General features: G+C 59.0%; 2 protein-coding genes across 3 annotated transcripts; both read left to right on the forward strand.

Annotated features, from left to right (window-relative positions):
* Nucleotides 1–1587: 1587 nt before the first annotated feature.
* FUOM (fucose mutarotase) lies at nucleotides 1588–4724 on the forward strand. Of its 2 annotated transcripts, none has more exons than XM_008144370.3 (6): nucleotides 1588–1708; nucleotides 2364–2432; nucleotides 2977–3047; nucleotides 3229–3327; nucleotides 4001–4074; nucleotides 4313–4724. In XM_008144370.3, the coding sequence occupies exons 1-6, from the start codon at nucleotides 1624–1626 to the stop codon at nucleotides 4377–4379; spliced, it is 465 nt and encodes a 154-aa protein (XP_008142592.2). In that variant the 5' UTR covers nucleotides 1588–1623; the 3' UTR covers nucleotides 4380–4724. The 2 variants fall into 2 exon arrangements, with proteins under 2 accessions (XP_008142592.2, XP_054584915.1); XM_054728940.1 differs by lacking the exon at nucleotides 1588–1708 and adding an exon at nucleotides 2216–2240.
* Nucleotides 4725–14130: 9406 nt separating this feature from the next.
* On the forward strand, nucleotides 14131–18202 carry CALY (calcyon neuron specific vesicular protein). The gene is made up of 5 exons (XM_008144434.3): nucleotides 14131–14262; nucleotides 15326–15439; nucleotides 16377–16490; nucleotides 17559–17892; nucleotides 18142–18202. Exons 1-4 carry the CDS (start codon nucleotides 14131–14133, stop codon nucleotides 17853–17855), a joined length of 657 nt encoding a protein of 218 aa, XP_008142656.1. The 3' UTR covers nucleotides 17856–17892; nucleotides 18142–18202.
* The last annotated feature ends 155 nt before the right edge of the window (nucleotides 18203–18357 follow it).

Consider the following 18357-nt stretch of genomic DNA (forward strand, 5'->3'; position numbering starts at 1 on the left):
GCGGGTCCCCAGAGTTGAGTGGGGCCGGTTCTGAGGATCCTGTTGAGACCTCACACCCTTGTCTTTGCTGTGCTCAGTCAGAAGCCGAGAGTGGCTCACACTGAGCCAGCATATTTCAGAAGTCTGTCACCACAGGGTTATTTGGGTTCCAGAACTTACAGGAAAAGGAGTCCACTCCCCCACCCCCCCAGGCCTGGTGGAATGGGACCTTCTCCCAGGCTTCATGCTGGCCCAGGGCTTGGGGGAGTGTGGGGACCTCAAGATCTCAGGAGACTATAGTGTGTGGCCATGTGCTCTACTGTGACTGACGGGACCACAAACCCCAGAGTGAGCTCCCCATCCCCCTTGTGTTAATTGACCTCTGGCCTCAGATTGTTTTAGGGTTTTGATTTATTTCTGAAACTGAAACTTTTCCTTCTCATCTATATAAAATCAGCTTTCCCCTCATATATTTCTACTAAAAAGATAAAGCTTTGGAGAATGTTGACTGTAAGTCTCTCCACTTAACCTTGCTCAGGTACAACCCTCACCCTGAGTGGAATCGGCTGCTGGCCCTGCTGATTGCCACCCCCCACCCCACCCCGCAGTTCCGGACTTCACTCTGCACCACCCGGCCAGGGCTGTGTGTTCAGGGCACTGCTGGACACCAGACAGGGCACTGCCGGTCTCCAGAGCCAAGCCGTACGACGTGGAGAAGGCTGTTTCCTCCAGGTTTTTCACTGGCTTCGTTGTCTCATGTACACACAGAACTTCCCAGGAGCTGCCAAGCTCTGAGCATCTTCTGTCACCACACGCTGAGGGCTGTGGCCAGAGCACTGGCCGCACAGCCCAGTGTCCATTTGGGAACAAAGTGGAGGCTGGAGGGCTCTGATGGGAGACAGCCTGGCTTGGGCCGGCCTCTGGGCTGCTGGGCAGGTAAGCAGGGCAGCCCTGCAAGGTGAGGGTTGAGGAGCCGGAGCAGGGAGGGCTAAGGCCCACTGGAGCTAAGCAGGAGCCCACCTGCAGGCTGAGCAATGCGTTTGGTGGTGGGTTCTTATGTGAGGGTGTGACCAGGCCAGTGCACTCGGGGGCCTGTGCTGCTGTCTGCCCCACAGCCTGAGTGGGGGGAGGGGGCTGGGAGAGAGCAGACACAGGCTGGAGGCCAAGGGCAGTGTCAGCAGGGCACAGGAGCCACCTGCATTGGTCAGCTATTGCTGCATAACAAATGATCCCCAAATTTAGGGGCTAACCCTAAATCAGGTGTTCTTTCTGACAGTCTAAGTGGGTCAGGAATCCAGACTGGCCTCAGTGGCTCTCAGCTGGTGGGCGGTGCTGGGAGAGCCCCATCCAGGTGCTCCCAGTACACAGCCCTCGGCGTCCTCTCCAGGGCAGGCCCAGGGAGTAAGTCCACCACGGGGTCTTCCTACCCCGGGACACAGGGATGGGAGGGGGTAGGGAGCCCCGGCCAGAAACACACGCGGGCGTCCGGGTCTGGAACTGGCCAGGGACGCGAGGCCCTGAAAGGTGCCTTCTGGGCTGGGTCCCACACCACACCCCCGGGCGCAGCCCCGCCCTCTTCCAGCTCCAGCGGCCCCGCCTTCCCTGCAGGCCCCGCCCACGGCCACACCCCTCCGTCCTGCGAGCATGGTGGTGCTGAAGGGCATCCCAGCGCTTCTGTCCCCAGAGCTGCTTTACGCCCTGGCGCGGATGGGGCACGGGGACACCATCGGTGAGTCGGCGGGGGACCGAGCCCCAGGATCTGGAGCCCCATCCTCGAGGCAGAAGTCAGGGGAGGCGCCCGGGGCTGGAGTGGGGACTCGCTGCTGGGGTCCTGGCCCACACGGTCCCCATTCCCGGAAGAGCCGGGTCTGGAGGTGGAGTCATTGCCTCGGCCGCCCTGTGCGTCCTCGGAGTAGGACTCACCCCTCCCGAGACTCCGGCTGGCCCAGGCCGCAGCCCTGGCTTTGGTTGGCCCCAGGCGGTCACGAGGACAAGTGCCCTTGGCCCGGGCAGGGTTAGGTCGGGGTTGGGGCTGGTCGCTCCCGCAGCCGAGTATAAGGGGTGGGGAGGGGCCTGACGGCCACGGCCCTGGGTGCTGCTCATGCTCCAGACCCCTCCCCAGATGGCCCCGGAGGGGTCACGTCCCCCGGTGTCTGTGGCTGTTTCTCTTCTCCTGGGCTGCGGGCGGGATTCAGGGTGCAGGCTGCAGTCCAAGCTCCGCCCTCATCCCGCTAACACCTGTACAGTTTCTCCTACACCTGGTAACTCCCTCCTCCGCCCTGGCCCTTGGGTTTCCCTGTTGGGAAGGGGTGGGGAGGCTAGCGGGTATGGTGCAACATAACACCCATGTGGACCCTACATGTCTAACCCAGCCGGCCGTTCAGTTCTTGCAGACATGAACTTCCCCACCTCCTCCATCTGCAAGTGTGGCCCAGAGGAGATCCGCGCAGATGGTGAGCAGGCCCCCTCCTGCAAGGCGGGGGGGGGGGGGGGGGGGGGGGGGGGCTGGAAGGGTGGGTGGTGGTCCTGGCCCCAGCTCCCCAGGTGCTGCAGCTCTGCCCCCACCTCCACCCATTCCCCAAGCACCCACCAGTGACCCATGTGCCAGGACCCTCAGGGTGCTCCCTGCAGCCCCCAGCCCCCAGAGGTGACCTGGGCCTCCTGCTCCATTTCTGACACCCCTTGGTGACTTCTTGAAAATGGGGAAATGGAGGCTAGGCACCGTGTGGGCTGACTGAGCAGTGGGGTCCCCACGTCCCCCAGGTCAGTCAGGTTTTCAGCCTTTACCCTGATGTAAAATTCCCAGTACTGTGACCTGGCCTCACAGGCTGCAGGTGTCACCAGGGGGGCAGCAGTTGCCTGTGGCCCCTCTATCCTGGGCCCAAGTCAGTCCCTGATGGTTGAGGGAGACCATGTGGCCAGGCCCAGCCACCAAGGTGGTGCTGTGGGCACCTGGGTTGGGAGGGCTGGAGTCTGAGGCCAGCACTCTGCCCGCAGGCCTGGGCATCCCGCAACTCCTGGAGGCCGTGCTGAAGCTGCTGCCACTGGACACCTATGTGGAGAGCCCGGTGAGGGCCCCTTTTCCAGACCTCAGAGGGCCCACCTGCCTTTGGGGAGTCGGGGGGCCGGGGGGGGGGGTGTGTGTGCATGTGTCCTCAAGGGTTCTAACCCTGATCAGAAGAGCCCTAACCATCACCCAACAAGGGGGGCCTGGAGGCACCCAGAAACAGACTGACCCCTCTGTCCCAGGCTGCTGTCATGGAGCTGGTGTCCAGTGACAAGGAGAGGGGCCTCCAGACCCCGGTGTGGAAGAGCTACCAGTCCCTCCTCTTGGAGGCTGGCTGCTCGGTGAGCCTGCGGCCCCCACCGACAACGGGGTTGGGACCCTCTGCGCTTCTTTGGAGGCCTGGGAGGAAGGAAGGACAGGCCCAAACTCTGCCCCACGGTTGTGTGAGCGCCTATTCACCCGCAGTGGGAGCGTGACCCTGGGGCCACCCTCCTGCCCCCAGCTTCCTACGTTTTCCCAGGATCCTGACCTGTCTGCCTAGGGGCCCTCACCCACCTCCGCCTCTCCAAGTGGAGCCAGGGCAAGTAGGGTCAGAGGTCTGGTCTGATTTTGTGTGACACCCCCCACGCCTTCCCACCCTGCAAGGGGTCGAGCCTGTCCTCCCGGGACCACCCACACAGGCAGGTCTTGGGTAGGACCTACCTGAAGAGAGGACACCTGGGGCTCCTGTCCTGGACGATGGCTTCCCTACCCCACCCCTGGGGCAGATCAGAGGGGCTTGAGTCCCAGGCAGGCAGCCACCAAGCACAGCAGGCATCTCACCCACCACAGCCTGCTTCCCTCCCTCCCACCCCCCAGTGCCTGGTCCTTGCAGGTAGGGAGTCGAGCATCCTTGGGACCCTGGCCTGGAGAAGCAGAGAAATGAAGCTCAGAGAGATCATGCCTCCTGATGCCCCTGCTGGGCCCATGGGGTTTCTGGGCAGGGCCCCTCAACCACATTGGTTTGTCTTCCAGAGCCCCCTAGAGAAGATAGAGAGGTTTGAGTTTTATCAGCAAGCCAAGAAGGCTTTTGCTGTTGTAGCAACTGGGTGAGTTCTGGCTGGATCCACTGGGTCCTGATGGGTCGGCTGGGTCCATCTGGGTCTGGGCTGAGTGTGAGGTCCTCCCCCTCCCCACTACAGAGCTCCCCACCCTCTGCTTAGCCCCTGTCCCCACTGAGACAGATGGTCCCCAGGGAATGGGATCACTGAGCTGTCCAGTGGTGGTGCACAGCAGGGGTCTGGGCACCCTGGCTCGGCTCTGGGCTCAGCTCAGCTCCTTATGCAGGGAGACGGCCCTCTACGGAAACCTCATCCTCAAGAAGGGGGTGCTGGCCCCCGAAGCCCTGTTCTAGACGGGTGAGGAATCAGGACCCCGGAGCCGGACAACACTACCAGCAGGCCCTGCCCTCTTGGCAGCACCCAGACTCACCCAGCCAGGGCGCGTGGCCTGGCAGGTCCTTGGGGGGCTGCTGACAGGCTGGGATTCTCTATCTGAAAACTGATGGAGCCCAGCCGGTGTGGCTCAGTGATTGAACCAAGAGGTCACTGGGTCTATTCCCAGTCGGGGCACATGCCTGGGTTTCGGGCTCCATCCCCAATGGGGGCATGCAGAAGGTGGCTGATGGAAGTGTCTCTCTCATCAATTTTTCGATCTCTCTACCTCTCCCTTCCTCTCTGTTTAAAATCAATAAAAACATTTTTTTAAAAAGAAATATGATGAAAAAGTGTAATGACTTGTCAATGTTCAGTCCAAAGTTTTAAGCAGCAGTACCATTCTCACTCACAAAGGCAGAGCGCAGGGAGGCTGCTGGCTCCCGAGAGCAGCCCCCAGGTGCCCGAGATGGAGCCTCAGGTGGAAGGTAGGCCTCCACCTACCAATAGGTTTGGGCCTCTTGACTCGGTGAGTTCCTGGGTGTGAGACCAGAGGTCACACAGGTAGATACCCTCCTGCAACCTAAGGACCTGGGGACCTGGGTGGGGGGCTGTGGTGACCCTGCACACTGCAGGAGGCCTGGAGGTAGGTGCAGCTGCTACTCAGGTGGCCCTGAGTGGAGTAGAGGCTTATGCATCCATCCCCCCAGCTGTAGACACTGGGGTGGCCCTTAGAGAGGGGACCAAGGCCCTTTCTTCAGCCCCAAAGGCAGGAGGGCAGGTGGCAGGGCTGGTCTGGGGGTGGTGCTGGTGGGATGGGAGTGGGATGGCCCTGGGTGGAGGGCTCGAGCTGCCTGGGGTGCCAGCTGGGCCCCATGCCTATGTTCCTTCAGCCCAGTGGTTGAGTGCCTACTGACTATAAAGAAGCCTGAGCTGTCCTGGGAAGTGGGGGTGGGGTGGTGCAAAGGATGAGAGGATAGGGGCTGCCCAGGCAGAGGACTGGCCTGAAGGGGTGCCTGTGAGGCTCTGATGGCGCCCGGCGAGATGCTCAGACTGGGTCTCAGGGTGGAAGAAATTCCCGCCAGCCATTGCCCCAGACTCCAGGGTCTCTCCCTGAGGTCCCTCTTCCTCCAGATCTTCCTACAGCCATGTGAATGTGGGAGCTGGGAAGACTGGGGGCTCCTGGGTCTCTGTCCCTCAGGGCTTGGCAGAGGCTCCCATGTGGGGGCTGGTTCCCGACCTCTTAGAGAGCCTGGGGGGCTGGCAAGCCCATTGGGTGGAGATCTGGGGCTCAGCCTGGGGAAGGGACTCTGTTTTGGGCCCATCACTGCAAGGGCTTAACCTCAGACCCCATGGCCACTGCTAGGCACACAAGGGCCTTTCTTTAAGCAGTTTTATTGAGGTTTAATTGACAAATGATAAACCACACATTTCAAATGTACAATGAAGTCTATTTGGACATCACCCTGGCCGTTGCAACTCGGCTGGTTGGGTGTGGTTCCATGCACTGAAAGGTGTTGGGTTCAATTCTGGGCCAGGGCACATGCCTGGATTGCAAGTTCAATCCCTGGTGGGGGAGAGTGCAGTAGGCAGCCGATTGATGTTTCCCTCTCACATTGATGTTTCTCTCCCTCGCCCTTTATCTCTCTCTAAAAAAAAATAAATTTAAAAATGTATATATATAAAATAATAAAAGTGTAATATGCTAATTAGACTGGACAACCTTCCAGACGAAGCCGGGGCTGTGAGGGAAGCCTGGGTCCCGGGTGCCAGAGGGAAGCCGGTGCTGGCAGCCGGGGGAAGGGAGGCCTACTCTTGCACAAATTTTGTGCATTGGGCCTCTAGTATATGTGTGTGTGTGTGTGTGTGTGTGTGTGTGTGTGTATTTGGATATTGTCTGCACTCAAGAGAGCCATGCACCACCGTTGTCACCCTGCATCTCCTCTCCCCCAACCTCGCCTGCTTTCTGTCAGGACAGGTCAATTTACACATTCTGGAATGTCACATGAGTGGGACAGTGTGTGCTCTGTTGGCTGGCTTCTTGCACACATTGGTTGTCATGGGATCATGTATGTTGTGTATATCAGTAGCCCCCTTCTGCTGCTGAGCAGTGGGTTTCCCATCATGTGGACGCATGAGCTGGGTTGTGTCTGGTGTGTGGCTGTTACAGTGATGCTTGCTGTGACGATGCACACCCAAGTCTGTGGACAGACGGGCCTGGAGTGCAGTGGCTGGGTCATGTGGTAAGTGTATGTGTAACTTTTTAGGAAACTCCCAAACTGTTTTCCAAAGTCACCGCCCTAATTGACATCGCCACCACAGGGAGTGAGCGTTCTGACCCTCCTTGTCCTGGCAGCTCTGGGTGCTAGTCCTTCCTGTCAGCTGCGCTGGCGGGTGGGCAGGTGGTGGTGTCACCTCAAGTTTTGATTTGCATTGCCAGGTGATTATTTTTATTTTTTTAAATCCTCACCCGAGGATATATTTTTCCACTGATTTTTAGGGAGAGTGGAAGAGAGAGGGAAAGACAGAGAGAAACATCGATGTGAGAGAAACACATCGATTGGTTGCCTCCTACACGCTTCCTGACCAGGGCCCGGGCTGGGGAGGAGCCTACAACCAAGGTACGTGCCCTTGACCAGAACCTAACCCGAGACCCTTTGGTCTGCAGGCCCACACTCTATCCACTAGGCCATACTGGCTAGGGCTGGTGATTATTGATGTTGAGCATCTTCTCATGGGCTTATTTGCCTTCCATCTATTTTCTTTGGTGACATGAATACTTGCCCATTTTGTACTGGCACCGAGGCCTTTAATGCATCTGGTCACCAGTAGCAATGGGGGATCCCACACCACAGCAATCCTGGGACGCCGGCTGGTGTCCTGCCATTCAACTCCACTCTGACACCATCTGCCTGGCGATGGCATCAGACCCCACAGGTTACGAGCTCAGTCCCACAAGACTGTCCCCAGCCCCGCTTTCAGACTCTAGTCACACGTCCATGTTGTCACCTGGCCTTCCGACGGACTGGCTATAGGTTAGAGGTTCTCACGACCCCCTGCTTGGGTTGGACCAAATTGCCAGAGCAGTTCAGCGAACCCAGGTACGTTTTACTCGCTAGATCACTGGTTTACTATAAAAGGATACAACTCAGGAACAGCCAGATGGAAGAGATGCACAGGCAAGGTCTGGGGAAACGTCCCCCCAAATCTCCGTGTGCTCACCACCCTGGAAGCTGTCCGAATCCTGTCCTTTTGGGCTTTTATGGAGGCTTCGTTACATAGGCATGATTGACTGAATCCTTAGCCCTGGTGACTGGTTCAACTTCCAGCCCCTCTTCCCTCCCCTGAGGTCAGGGGGTGGGACTCGCAAACTCAGAGAGATGACTATAACTTTTTAAAAGGACAGACAGTAACAAGTGCTGAGGAGGGTGTGTGAGAAACTGAAGCCTCGTACATTGCTGGTGGATATACCATGGTGCAGCCAGTTTGGAAAAAAAATTTATTTTAGCGTTTTCTTTAAAAGTGAAGTGTGAACTACCATCCTACCTCGCAACTCCACTCGTAGGTACCCACCCAAGAGAAATGAAGCTGTGTCCACACCAGGACTATGAGAGCATCCATGCAACACTATCAGACACAACCAGCATCGGTCCAGAGGCCTGTGTGGATGGATGGGTAAAAGGAGGCCTACCTTGCCCAAGCTGGTTTGGCTCAGTGGATAGAGCGTCGGACTGTGTACTGAAGGGTCCCAGGTTCGATTCCAGTCAAGGGCACATGCCTGGGTTGCGGGCTGGATCCCCAGTTAGGGGTGGGCAGGAGGCAGCCAATCAATGATTCTCTCTCATTATTGATGTTTCTATCTCTCTCTCCCTCTCCCTCTCCCTTCCTCTCTGAAATCAATAAAAATATATTTTTTAAAAAGGAGGCTCATCTGAACATGGGACGGTATTCAACAGCAAAAGGGGTGGAGCGCTGATCCAGCTGCTGCCATCGCTGTCCTCCAGCTGTGAGCGGGCTGAGCCCTCGGGGGAGGGGGGTCCCGTCTCCCATGACACTCCCCAAACACCTGCTGAGCGCCTTCTCTGCGAGCACTGAGCAGGTGCTGGGGCCACAGTGACCAGTAGTGACCGGCTTGCCCAGGGAAAGCGGACAGCCCCGGAGCTCCAGACGCTGAAACAGGAGAAGGAGGCCCTCCTCCGAGCGGGTGGGGGCCAAACCCAGCTGGACCTCAACCCAGTTGGCCAAGGCAGGCGGGAGGGAGAGTCTGAGGGCCTGACCAGAGCCAGGACGGAGAGCCCCGTACGCCCAGGTGCGGGAGCAGCCCGGCCTCCGCGGGCAGAGTGCCTGTGCCCTGCGTGAGGTGTGCGCGCGCGCGTCTGAGGGGGTGTGAGGCTGTGGTGCCCGGTGCTGCTCGGGTGGGGGGCAGGCTCCGGGCTCCCCTCCCCCAGCCTGCGTCTCCCCAGCAACAGCAGCCTCGGTCTGGGGCTCGGCCCCTCCCCCGCCCCACCCGACTGCGGCTGAGAAGCGTCTGGAACCGCATCCTCCTCCGGAGACCGCATTCTGCCGCAGCAGCGCGTTGGAGCCGCTTGTGAGCCATTTCCACATTTACCCCTGTGGAGCCGTGGGGTGGGGGTGGGGGAGGGCGGCGGTAGGTGACTGTGCGGGTGTGCAGGTGCGTGTGCAGGAGGAGTGTATGGAGGGGAGCCCTGTGGCGGACGGGGGTCCTCCTGTGGGGTCTGCGCGGGGCGAACTGCTGCCGGACCGTCCAGAAGGGCCGCGGCGTCTAGCCTTGCACACACAGCCTTGCAGAGCGGGGGATCGGGTGGGTTAGGACTGCTGGACATCACCCCCCGCCATGGTGACGGCAGCCCCTCCCGGTGAGCCGGCTCCAGCCCCGCAAATCTGAGTCAGCGGTTGCGGCCATCCTGAGATGGGGGGGGGGGGCAGTTCCAGGACCCCAGCTCTGTCGGGGGGCGGGAAGGGGGTAGGGAGAGGGGAGTAAGGGGTTGACAGAAGGAGCGTCGCGCCACAGCACCGAGAAGCGCTTCGGGCTCCCGGAGGGGGTGGGGAGGCTGCGCGGGGGCCAGGAGCAGGGAGAGGGCATGGCTCCGAACCACCTGCCGCAGCGGGCTCCGGATGCCGGGCCACAGGTGACGGGCTGGTACGTGGGAAGCCCAAGCCGGGTGCAGCCCTAGGTCTCCCCCACCCCACCGCACCCCTCCCCGCTCCGGGGCCTCTCAGGGCTGGGCTGCTGGCCCGAAGTCCACCTGCCCTTGAAGCAGGAGCCAAACCCACGCTCGGCCTGCAGGGCGAGGGGCAGGAGGGCACCTGGGGCGGCTGGGCGGGGGGCGGGGGGCTGCTGGGTTCCAGCAAAGATCGCAGGCCCCTGCACTACGCAGCTGCCAGCCCGACGCGCGCCGAGCGCTGGTGCCCGTGCGCAGTGGCGCGCGCCTCTCCTGACGCAGCATCCCCGGGGCCGGGGGGGGGAGTGGGGGGCCGGTTACGAAAGCGAGTCTATGGCCTGACCTGTATCCGAGCTTCGTGGGCTTTCACCTCTGAGTTCGTGGCCACCCCCCTATCCACCCATCAGCCGCTCATCCTATACCCCCTCCCCAAGCCTCGGAGAAGAGGCTGCACCGCCCTCTCCCCCCCCCCCCCCCCATCCTCCCAGGAGCCAACAGCGGGTGGGGAGCAGGCGACCCGCCGGAGAAGACACAATTACCGCTCGTGGAAGGAGCAGAGCGGGTGGGAGGATAGAGGCGACCCCTCCCCCATCCCATGGACTTGTGTGTCTGTCATGTGAATGCGCTCGCCCGCCTGCCGAGTAGGTCCCGTGACAGGGAAGGAAAGGCGTGGTGGGCGGGGGGTTACCTACACGCAGCCAGCCGCCCCCCCCCGCGCCCCAGCATTCTGCCCGGGGGCACGGGGTCCGGAACCAGACGCGGAGGGTCCAAAGGGCCCCACACAGCTTCTCCTGAAGATCAGGCACCCAAAGCTCATCCCGTTGCTATGGAAACCCGCGATGATGTAACGTGGACGTCAAGCTGCGTTGGACCTTATGTTTGGCTCCAAGGGGACCGACCCCAGAAGCGGGGCTACTTATGGGGGTGGGGGGGGACCCTCGGGCTCCAGCGGGCATGGTCACCAACCTGACACAGACCGCGCTCAGGCCTCAGCCACAGGCCGGGGTTCTGAGCCACATGGGGCGTCCGCTGCGTGAAGGCCTCCGGTCTCCTCCCTGGGGTGGCGCACCCCTCGCTCCCCTTCAACCCGGGGCACTTGGCGCCCCACCTCCCCCCGCCCCCTCATCTGCATCTCCGGTGGTCTTCGCGGCGGGAGTTCCTTTCCTTCCGCGCGCTGGGCCTCTTCATATTCACTCTGATGGCTGCGTGAGCACCTCTGCGTCCCTGAGCGCAGAATGCCCGCCCGCCTGGGCCCGGTGCCCAGGTGCCCCCGCCCCTCCTCGGGAAGCGCCCCGCCCCCAGCCTGGGGGGTGGGTGTTGGGGGCGCTTTGCGGATCAGTAAGTAAGGGCCCTGGCTAGGCGCCGCCCCCAAGGAAGGGCCCTAGGAGAACCCTCCTCCCGGGAGCGCCGGGAGTCCACGATGGGGGCGGCCTCTCTCTGCCCAGCCTGCGGCTTCCAGTGCGCGTTGCAGTGGTGGTTCCTGGCTCCCCCACCTCCCACCCCCAACCCCACCCCCACCCCTGATACACACGCCCCGCACAGCCCTGGACTCCTTGCCCGGCATCTCTCTGCCTCTCTGCCCGGACAGGCCTCCTCCTCTGTTCCCACCAGCCTGCCCACACCTGGAACCCGCTGGTCACCTGAGGCCCTGGTGGGTACGGGCGCTGGTGGGGCTGTTACAGGGAGAGTGTTTGGGGGTGGTGAGGTCACCCTAGGACAGGAGATTGGGGGTTGAGATTCACAGAAGTCTTTGCAGGGGGGTTGCAGGCAATAGAGAGGGAGGGGTCATGTTCAGAGGCCATTGGCTCCCTTGGGCTTTAGTAATGAATCACTACAATTGGGTGGCTTGAAACAACAGACATTTATTCTTTCAGGGATCTGGAGGCCAAAAGTCAGAAATCAATGTGTTGGCATGCTCTTTGAGGTCCCAGGGGAAGCTCTTTCCTGCCTCTTCCAGTTTCTGGTGGCCCTGGTGGCCCTTGGCTGAGGCCGCATCACTGCAATTCTGCCTCCTCCTTCACATGGCCTCCTCCCTGTGTGTCTGTGTCCACATTTCCCCCTTCCTATAAGGAAGGACATCAGTCATTGGGTCAAGGCCCATCGTAGGCCAGTGTGACCTCATTTGAACCTTAGCATATCTGTAAAGACCTTATTTCCAATTAGGGCCACATCCACAGGTGCCAGGGGTCAGAGCTTGTTGAACCCACAATAAGCCCTTTGTCATTTTCGGGGTGCAAACACCTTCTTGGTTTCTGTTCCCATTCTTTGAAGGCTTTGTCTTCTGTTTGTGTGTTTGTTCTTAAATATATTTTTATTGATTTCAGAGGAAGGGAGAAGGAGAGAGAGAGGGAAATGTCAATGATGAGAGAGAATCATCGATCAGCTGCCTCCTACTGGCGATTGAGCCTGCAACCTGGGCATATGCCCTGACCAGGAATCGAACCATGACCTACTGGTTCATAGGCTGATGCTCAACCACTGAGCCACACCAGCCGGGCTACAGGCTATGTTTTGATGAGCAGAAGTTTTTTTATTTTAAGGTAGTCCTTTTATCAATGTCTCCTTATGGTTAGTGCTTATTTATCATATTGAAGAACTTGTTCTGTCCCTGAGACCAGGAGGATATTCTGTATGATCTTCAAGGCACTTTTCCAACTTAGGTTGATTTACTGAGAGTAGGCTTCTATGTGTGGTGTGAGGTAGGGGTTGGGGTCGTTGTTTCCACACGGATGTGTGTTTATCAAAAGGTAGTCATCCCCCTTGCTTTGCAGTGACATCTCTGTCATAAATCTATGGTCTGAATGTGTAAGGTGTGTCAACTAGGTCTTTGTCTACTGCATCAATACTGAACAGCTTAATCCCACTGTTGTGTAACAAGCTGGACACCTGGCATGAATTCCCCTCGTCCTTCTCAAGAGGTCAAGTGTGTTCTTGTTCCTCTGACTTCCATATGAAATTACAGTGCTTGTCAAGGTCACACACAAAAATTCTGTTGGAATATTTATTGGGATTTATTGATTCCACATACACATACACATCTTTTTGTGTTGTTAATCCTCACCCAATTATATTTTTCTACTGAATTTTTTTTAGAGAGAGCGTAAGGGAGGGAGAAAGAGAGAGAAACATCAATGTGTGAGAGAGAGAGACATCGATTGGTTGCCTCCCAAACAAGCCCTGACAGGAGCCGGGGATCAAACTTGCAACCCAGGTACCTGTCCTTGAACAGAAATAGAACCTTTGACCCTTTGGTCCTTGGGCTGATGGTTTTCTACAGGGAGGTTCTTCTCATCTCTTGTTAGACCTATTCCTGAGCATTTGCTATTTCTGATACTGTTTAAGGAATCTTTTTTTTAAAAAGCATTTTCGAATTTTTTTGTCATTGATATATAGAAATATAATTGATTTCTGAATACCTTAAGTCAATCAATTTGCTGAGCTCTTTTTTAAAAAAATATGTTTATATTGATTTTAGAGAGAAAGGGAGAGATAGAAACATAGATGTTACATCAATCTGCTACCTCCTGCACTCCCCCTGCTGAAGATGGAGCCTACAACCCAGGCATGTGCCCTAACTGGGAATTGAACCAAAGACTTCTTGGTTCATGAGGGCTACACTCAACCACTGAGCCACTCTGAACTCACTTTTCAATCTTCATAATTTACCTGTAGATTCTCTTGGATTTTCTATTCACAAGAGATGGTTTGCCTGTGAATCATGCGAGCTTGACCTTCTCTTGTCCAGGCCTCTCCTCTTCTTCCTTCTCCCTGCCCCGCAGCGTGGCTAAGTCCTCTAGCACCATGATTTACAGACATGGCAAAGGGCCTTTGTCTCCATCTCCCACTCATCCTCCTGACTCTCCCCTCTTGTAGGGATGTCCGCTTTCCAGGTGGCCCAGCCCTGTGTACACCACTACTCTGTCCTCCCAGCTAGCATTTGGGTTTACTCACCGACGTCATCTTCTGTAGATCCTGTTACTTCTTGCATCTTTAGGAGGGTTGCCAGTTAAAACACAGGATGGCCAGTTAAATTTGAATTTCAAATAGACAACAAATGACTTTTTAGAATCAGTATGTCCTATATTGCATGGGATGTACTTATACAGAAGAAGAAGGAGGAGGAGAAGGAGGATCCTTTTTGTCTGAAATTCAGATTTAACCGGTGTCCTGTATTTGTCTTTGCTAAGTCTGGCCACCCTACCCTCAGGCTTCTGTCAGAGATTGTTTTCTGTTGACTGGGTCACTGCCTTTAGACTGTCCTCTAGCAGGTCAGCCAGTGGAAGACTCTGTTGCCCTTGTGTGTCTGGGCAGTCACTGGTCTGAAGTGCCACCCCCGGCACGGCTGTGGGGCCCTGAGGGAGCCCAGGGGCCAGGAAGGGAGTTTGGCCTGGCCGCTCACGGCCCACCCCAGCTCGGGTATGAGGAGCACTGGGGCCAGTCCTCTCTGAACCCTCTCTGTTCAGAGCCTGCTGGGGTGGGCATCTGCTAGGCGGCCAGTGTGCAGTGACCCTGTGTTTGCCTCTGCACAGGACAAGGACCACCATCCACCATGGTGAAGCTGGGCTTCAGCTTCGGGAAGTTCGGCAGAGACCTCGGGTACCAGGATGGGGTTACCATGGACAGCGTCCCTCTGATCAGCCCCCTGGATGTCAGCCAGCTCCAGCCACCATACTCTGACCAAGTGAGTGGCTTGGGCCAGTGGGGAGATCCTTCTCAGCCTGCGCTGGGAACAAAGGGGTGCAGAGAGAGATTTATTTAGATATGGCCTCCTCCAAGGTGCAGGAGGGCAGGCAGGGGAAGGGCCAGCTGGGTGGAAACCTAGAGCCACATGCAACCAGCTCCCTCACCCCGCCACCCCCCCCCCCCCCAGCCACCCTGTCCTCATCTGTAAACGGGGTAACCTGGTCACAGGTGACTGAAGATTCACACACTGTTTAGAAGACAGCACCCAGCCCGTGGTGCTGCCCAGCGGGGACTCAGCACACAAAATTCCCACCCTGTCCTGCTGGGCACACTGAGTCTTGGGTCAAGCCTGAGACGGGGTCCTGGGGGCAGCGGCTGGTAGTGGGGGAGCTTTCAGCGGGAATCTGTGAGAAGCAGAGCTCAGGGTAGCCCTGCCTGATCCCATGTGAGCTCCGGAGTATGAGTGACATCAAGACATGTCCTAACTGGGGGCGAGGAGGTGGCTATCTGTACCCATATCTGTCAGCTATGGGCTGGGGACCATGAGGACAGCCCCCCCTCAGGCATTGGCTGAGAGCAGCTCTCCAGCCATCTGGGCTTCCACTGTGTCTGCTACAGTTCTGGACCCAGTTCTCAGTGGGCACCTTGGGAAGGCTCAGTCCTTGCTCCTAGGGAACTTGCCAGGGCCCTCTATGGAAGGGCCCTCAGGACTCTGCGACCCAGAAGAGGAATCAGGGTGACTCCCTGGAAGGGGAGGCAAGCTGTGGGGCCACTGAAGGGGAAGCTCCTGGCGGGAAGCGGTGGGACCTTCCGAGCTGAAGGCAGCCAGCAGACAGAGGGGCTCCGTCCATGGTCTGGCCAGGCCTCGTGGCTGCCATGGACCCAGCAGACTTGCAGCACCCACTTTCCCTGGGCCTCAGCTTGTAGTCACTGGAGCCCAGCCACTAGACAGCCTTGTCCGATGGTCAGTACCCACACCCCTGCTGGGCAGCTGAGCCCCTGCCCGCCCCCCTTCCTAGCCCTCCCAGCTCAGGGGCCTCCTGGGTCATCTCTCTGCACAGGTGGTCATCAAGACGCAGACGGAATATGGACTGCCCCCCACAGAACAGATGAAGAAGTTCCCAGACCTGGAGGCCCAGAAGCTGGCCTCCACCAACCCGGAGGAAGGACGCGGGGTAACCGAACCCTTCCCGCCCAGTGCTTCTGGGGGGTCAGTCCCGTGGAGAGGCAGATTAGGATCGAGGTGCTGAGGCAGCCACAGGCCTGAGCACCCAGGGCTGGGCCCCCTTTCTCAGGCTGCTGCTGTCAGGGAAGTTGGACAAGGAAGCGCCCATTCAGAGGCACGGTGGGGTGGGAACTAAGGCTGGGTGCTTCGGGGTGGGGGCACTGAGGGATTTGGGGCTGAGCAGCGCCAGGCTGACGTGTGGCCAGTGGGACCCAATCCTCCCTCCTGCTGTACAGTGGGTGACAGCCACTGTGGGCAATGCGTGCACCCGCCTTCCCAGCAGGTCATCTGTCTCTTCCTTAGTGACTCGTTGGTTTCCTTTCTTTTCTAAAAAAATATATTTTTTTTGATTGATTTTAGAGAGGAAGGAAGAGGGAGAGAGAGATCATCGAAATATCAATGAGAGAATCATTGATCGGCCACCTCCTGCAAACCCCACCCTGGGGATGGAGCCTGCAACCTGGGCTTGTGCCCCGATCAGGAATCAAACCGTGACCTCCTGGTTCATAGGTTGACGTTCAACCACTGAGCCACGCCGGCCGGCCTTGTTGGTTTTATTCATACTATAGAAAGTCACTTTTGCTGCTAGGTGCTCTGGCAAATATTTTCTCCCACCCTTTTTTTTTTAGCATTACTAATTTTACTAATAATGATTTTTCTCATTTTCCCCGTACTATTTCTAAAGCCTTTCATGTGTCAATAGTAAAACCTGCCTCCTCCCCCTATTGTTTCTGAGAAGGAAAGCCAGCCTCCCCCGCACAGGCTAGCAGGTTGGGGGGGGGGGGCTCAGCTGGGTTCGCAGCCCCATTATGAGGCCTGCCCCAGGAGCCCAGGCTGGGTCCCGGGCCCCACCCCCCATGGGTTCCTCTCCTCCCCCTCACCTGCAGATGCCCCCCGCACGTATGCTGGCCTTCGTCATGGCAATCATGGGCTGCCTCCTGATCATGTACAAGGCCCTCTGGTACGACCAGTTCTCCTGCCCAGATGGCTTCCTGGTTCGGGTAAGGCAGGCAAGCTGGGCCCAGAGTGGGGAGGGGGTCCCCAGGCAGAGTACCAGGGAGCGGCCCTGGGGGTCTCCAGTGGAAGCACGGGGACGGGTGCCCCCGGGGGAGCCCAGGGCGTGCCCTGTTCCTGTGGGAATATGGTCTCCAAAGCTCCTTGTGCTCCCGTGACCTTCCCAGAAAACATTCAAATCCTCTTTTGAAAGATTCAAAGAAAAGGTGTTTTTGCAAGAGACGTTATCGTCCTGCGAGTAAGGACTAAGTAAAACCTCAGGGAGGAGGTGCAGGGACGGAGGTGAGCTGGCCAGTCAGTGCTTCCCGGTCAGGTCAGCACCTGCTCTGCACCGGAGGTGCGGGGGCTCCTGGTCCCTCCCTCGCTGACCTGTGGGGGGGCTGCTCTGTGATATGACAGTAACATTTTCCCACAGTTGGCAAATATTTTCTCCCTTCTCTTTTTCCTCTCTCAGCGTTAGTAAAGGTTTTTAGCCTTTTTAGTGTCTTTTCCTAACGCCTCTAATGTTTCAGTAGTGAAATCTGCTCCTTTACCCGAACCCCAGCGATCCTGAGTTGGGGCCTGGGAGGCCTGTCTGTATTCCCAGGGGTGCCCTATCCCCCACTCACCGGGATCCCCTCCATGTCCTCTGGGTGGGGGTGGGCTAGGGTGTGCCTGTGGAGCCCCCTCCCCTTCACTCCTGAGCAGGAGCCACCACCCTCCTTCGGAGAGGGGTTGATGCTCCATGGACCCCCACTTCTGAATTGGAGGTCAACTTGGGTCGCTGGAAATGAGGGCAGAAACAAACGTATTTCGGGTGATTGTGGGCAGTATTATTGAACTGCTCCAAGGCAGGAGGGACAGGAAGGCCTAGAGGTCACGGCCCCCCCTCCTGTGGCCACACATGTGGCTTCCGCTCAGTAGTCAGTGTCCTAGGGAGAGCTCACCCCCATTTGCACACCTGAGCCCAGGGGCAGCCCCTCCCCACCCCCACCCGCCCAAGACCCTCTGGCCCCGCCCCCTGAGCCGACTCCCCCCCTCCTCCTCCCCCCCCCCGCCCCCCGCCCCTGCAGCAGCACAAGATGTGCACCCCGCTGTCCCTGGAGATGTACTACGCGGAGATGGGCCCCGAGCGCCACCGCAGCATCCTGGCGGCCATGGGGGCCTACCCGCTGAGCCGCAAGCAGGGCACCGAGCCCCCCGTGGTCTGGAGGAAGATCCATCCCGTCTTCAAGGAGGGGCCCAAGGCGTCCCCCCAGGCGGGCCCGGCCACCACCGAGGCCCCCGGGAAGCCGGCGGCGGCGGGCGCCGAGAAGGAGGCGGCGCTGCAGGCGGAGGGGAGCGCCCCGCCCCCGGCCCCGGCCCCGCAGTGACGGCCGCCTCCGCGCCCGGAGCCGCGAAGCCCCGTAGGTGAGCCACTGGGCGGGGACCGGGCCCGGCCACCACTCAGAGCCAGGGACCCTCCTCCCGGCACCCCCACCCCCATGCGGGACCCACGCCGCCTGCCAGCCTTACCCTGGGGTGCTGTCCCCCCACGCGGCTGCTGTGACAGCGTCTGAGCCCCCGAGGGGGGGGCAGGGCGGGACAGGTGAACCCGTGGCGGGAGAGGGGGGATCCCCACGGAAATGGGCGGTCTCACCCCTCCGCCCTTGTCCGCAGCGCCCCCCGCCCTCGGCACCCGTGACCGCCCCGCCAGATGCTGTCCCACCACGTGGTCGTGCCCCTGTCCCCAGGACCCCGCTGCCGCCCGCCGCCCGGAGCCTCTAGCGCTGTCGCTTTTCTCTAAATAAAGACTCACATCCACCTGGCCTCCTGGTTATCCTGAGCATCCTCAGGCCTTTTCCTGTCCCCCAACCCCCATGTGGTTGAGCCCCC

The sequence above is a fragment of the Eptesicus fuscus genome, chromosome 17, assembly GCF_027574615.1.
Source record: "Eptesicus fuscus isolate TK198812 chromosome 17, DD_ASM_mEF_20220401, whole genome shotgun sequence".
NCBI classification, from domain to species: Eukaryota; Metazoa; Chordata; class Mammalia; order Chiroptera; family Vespertilionidae; genus Eptesicus; species Eptesicus fuscus.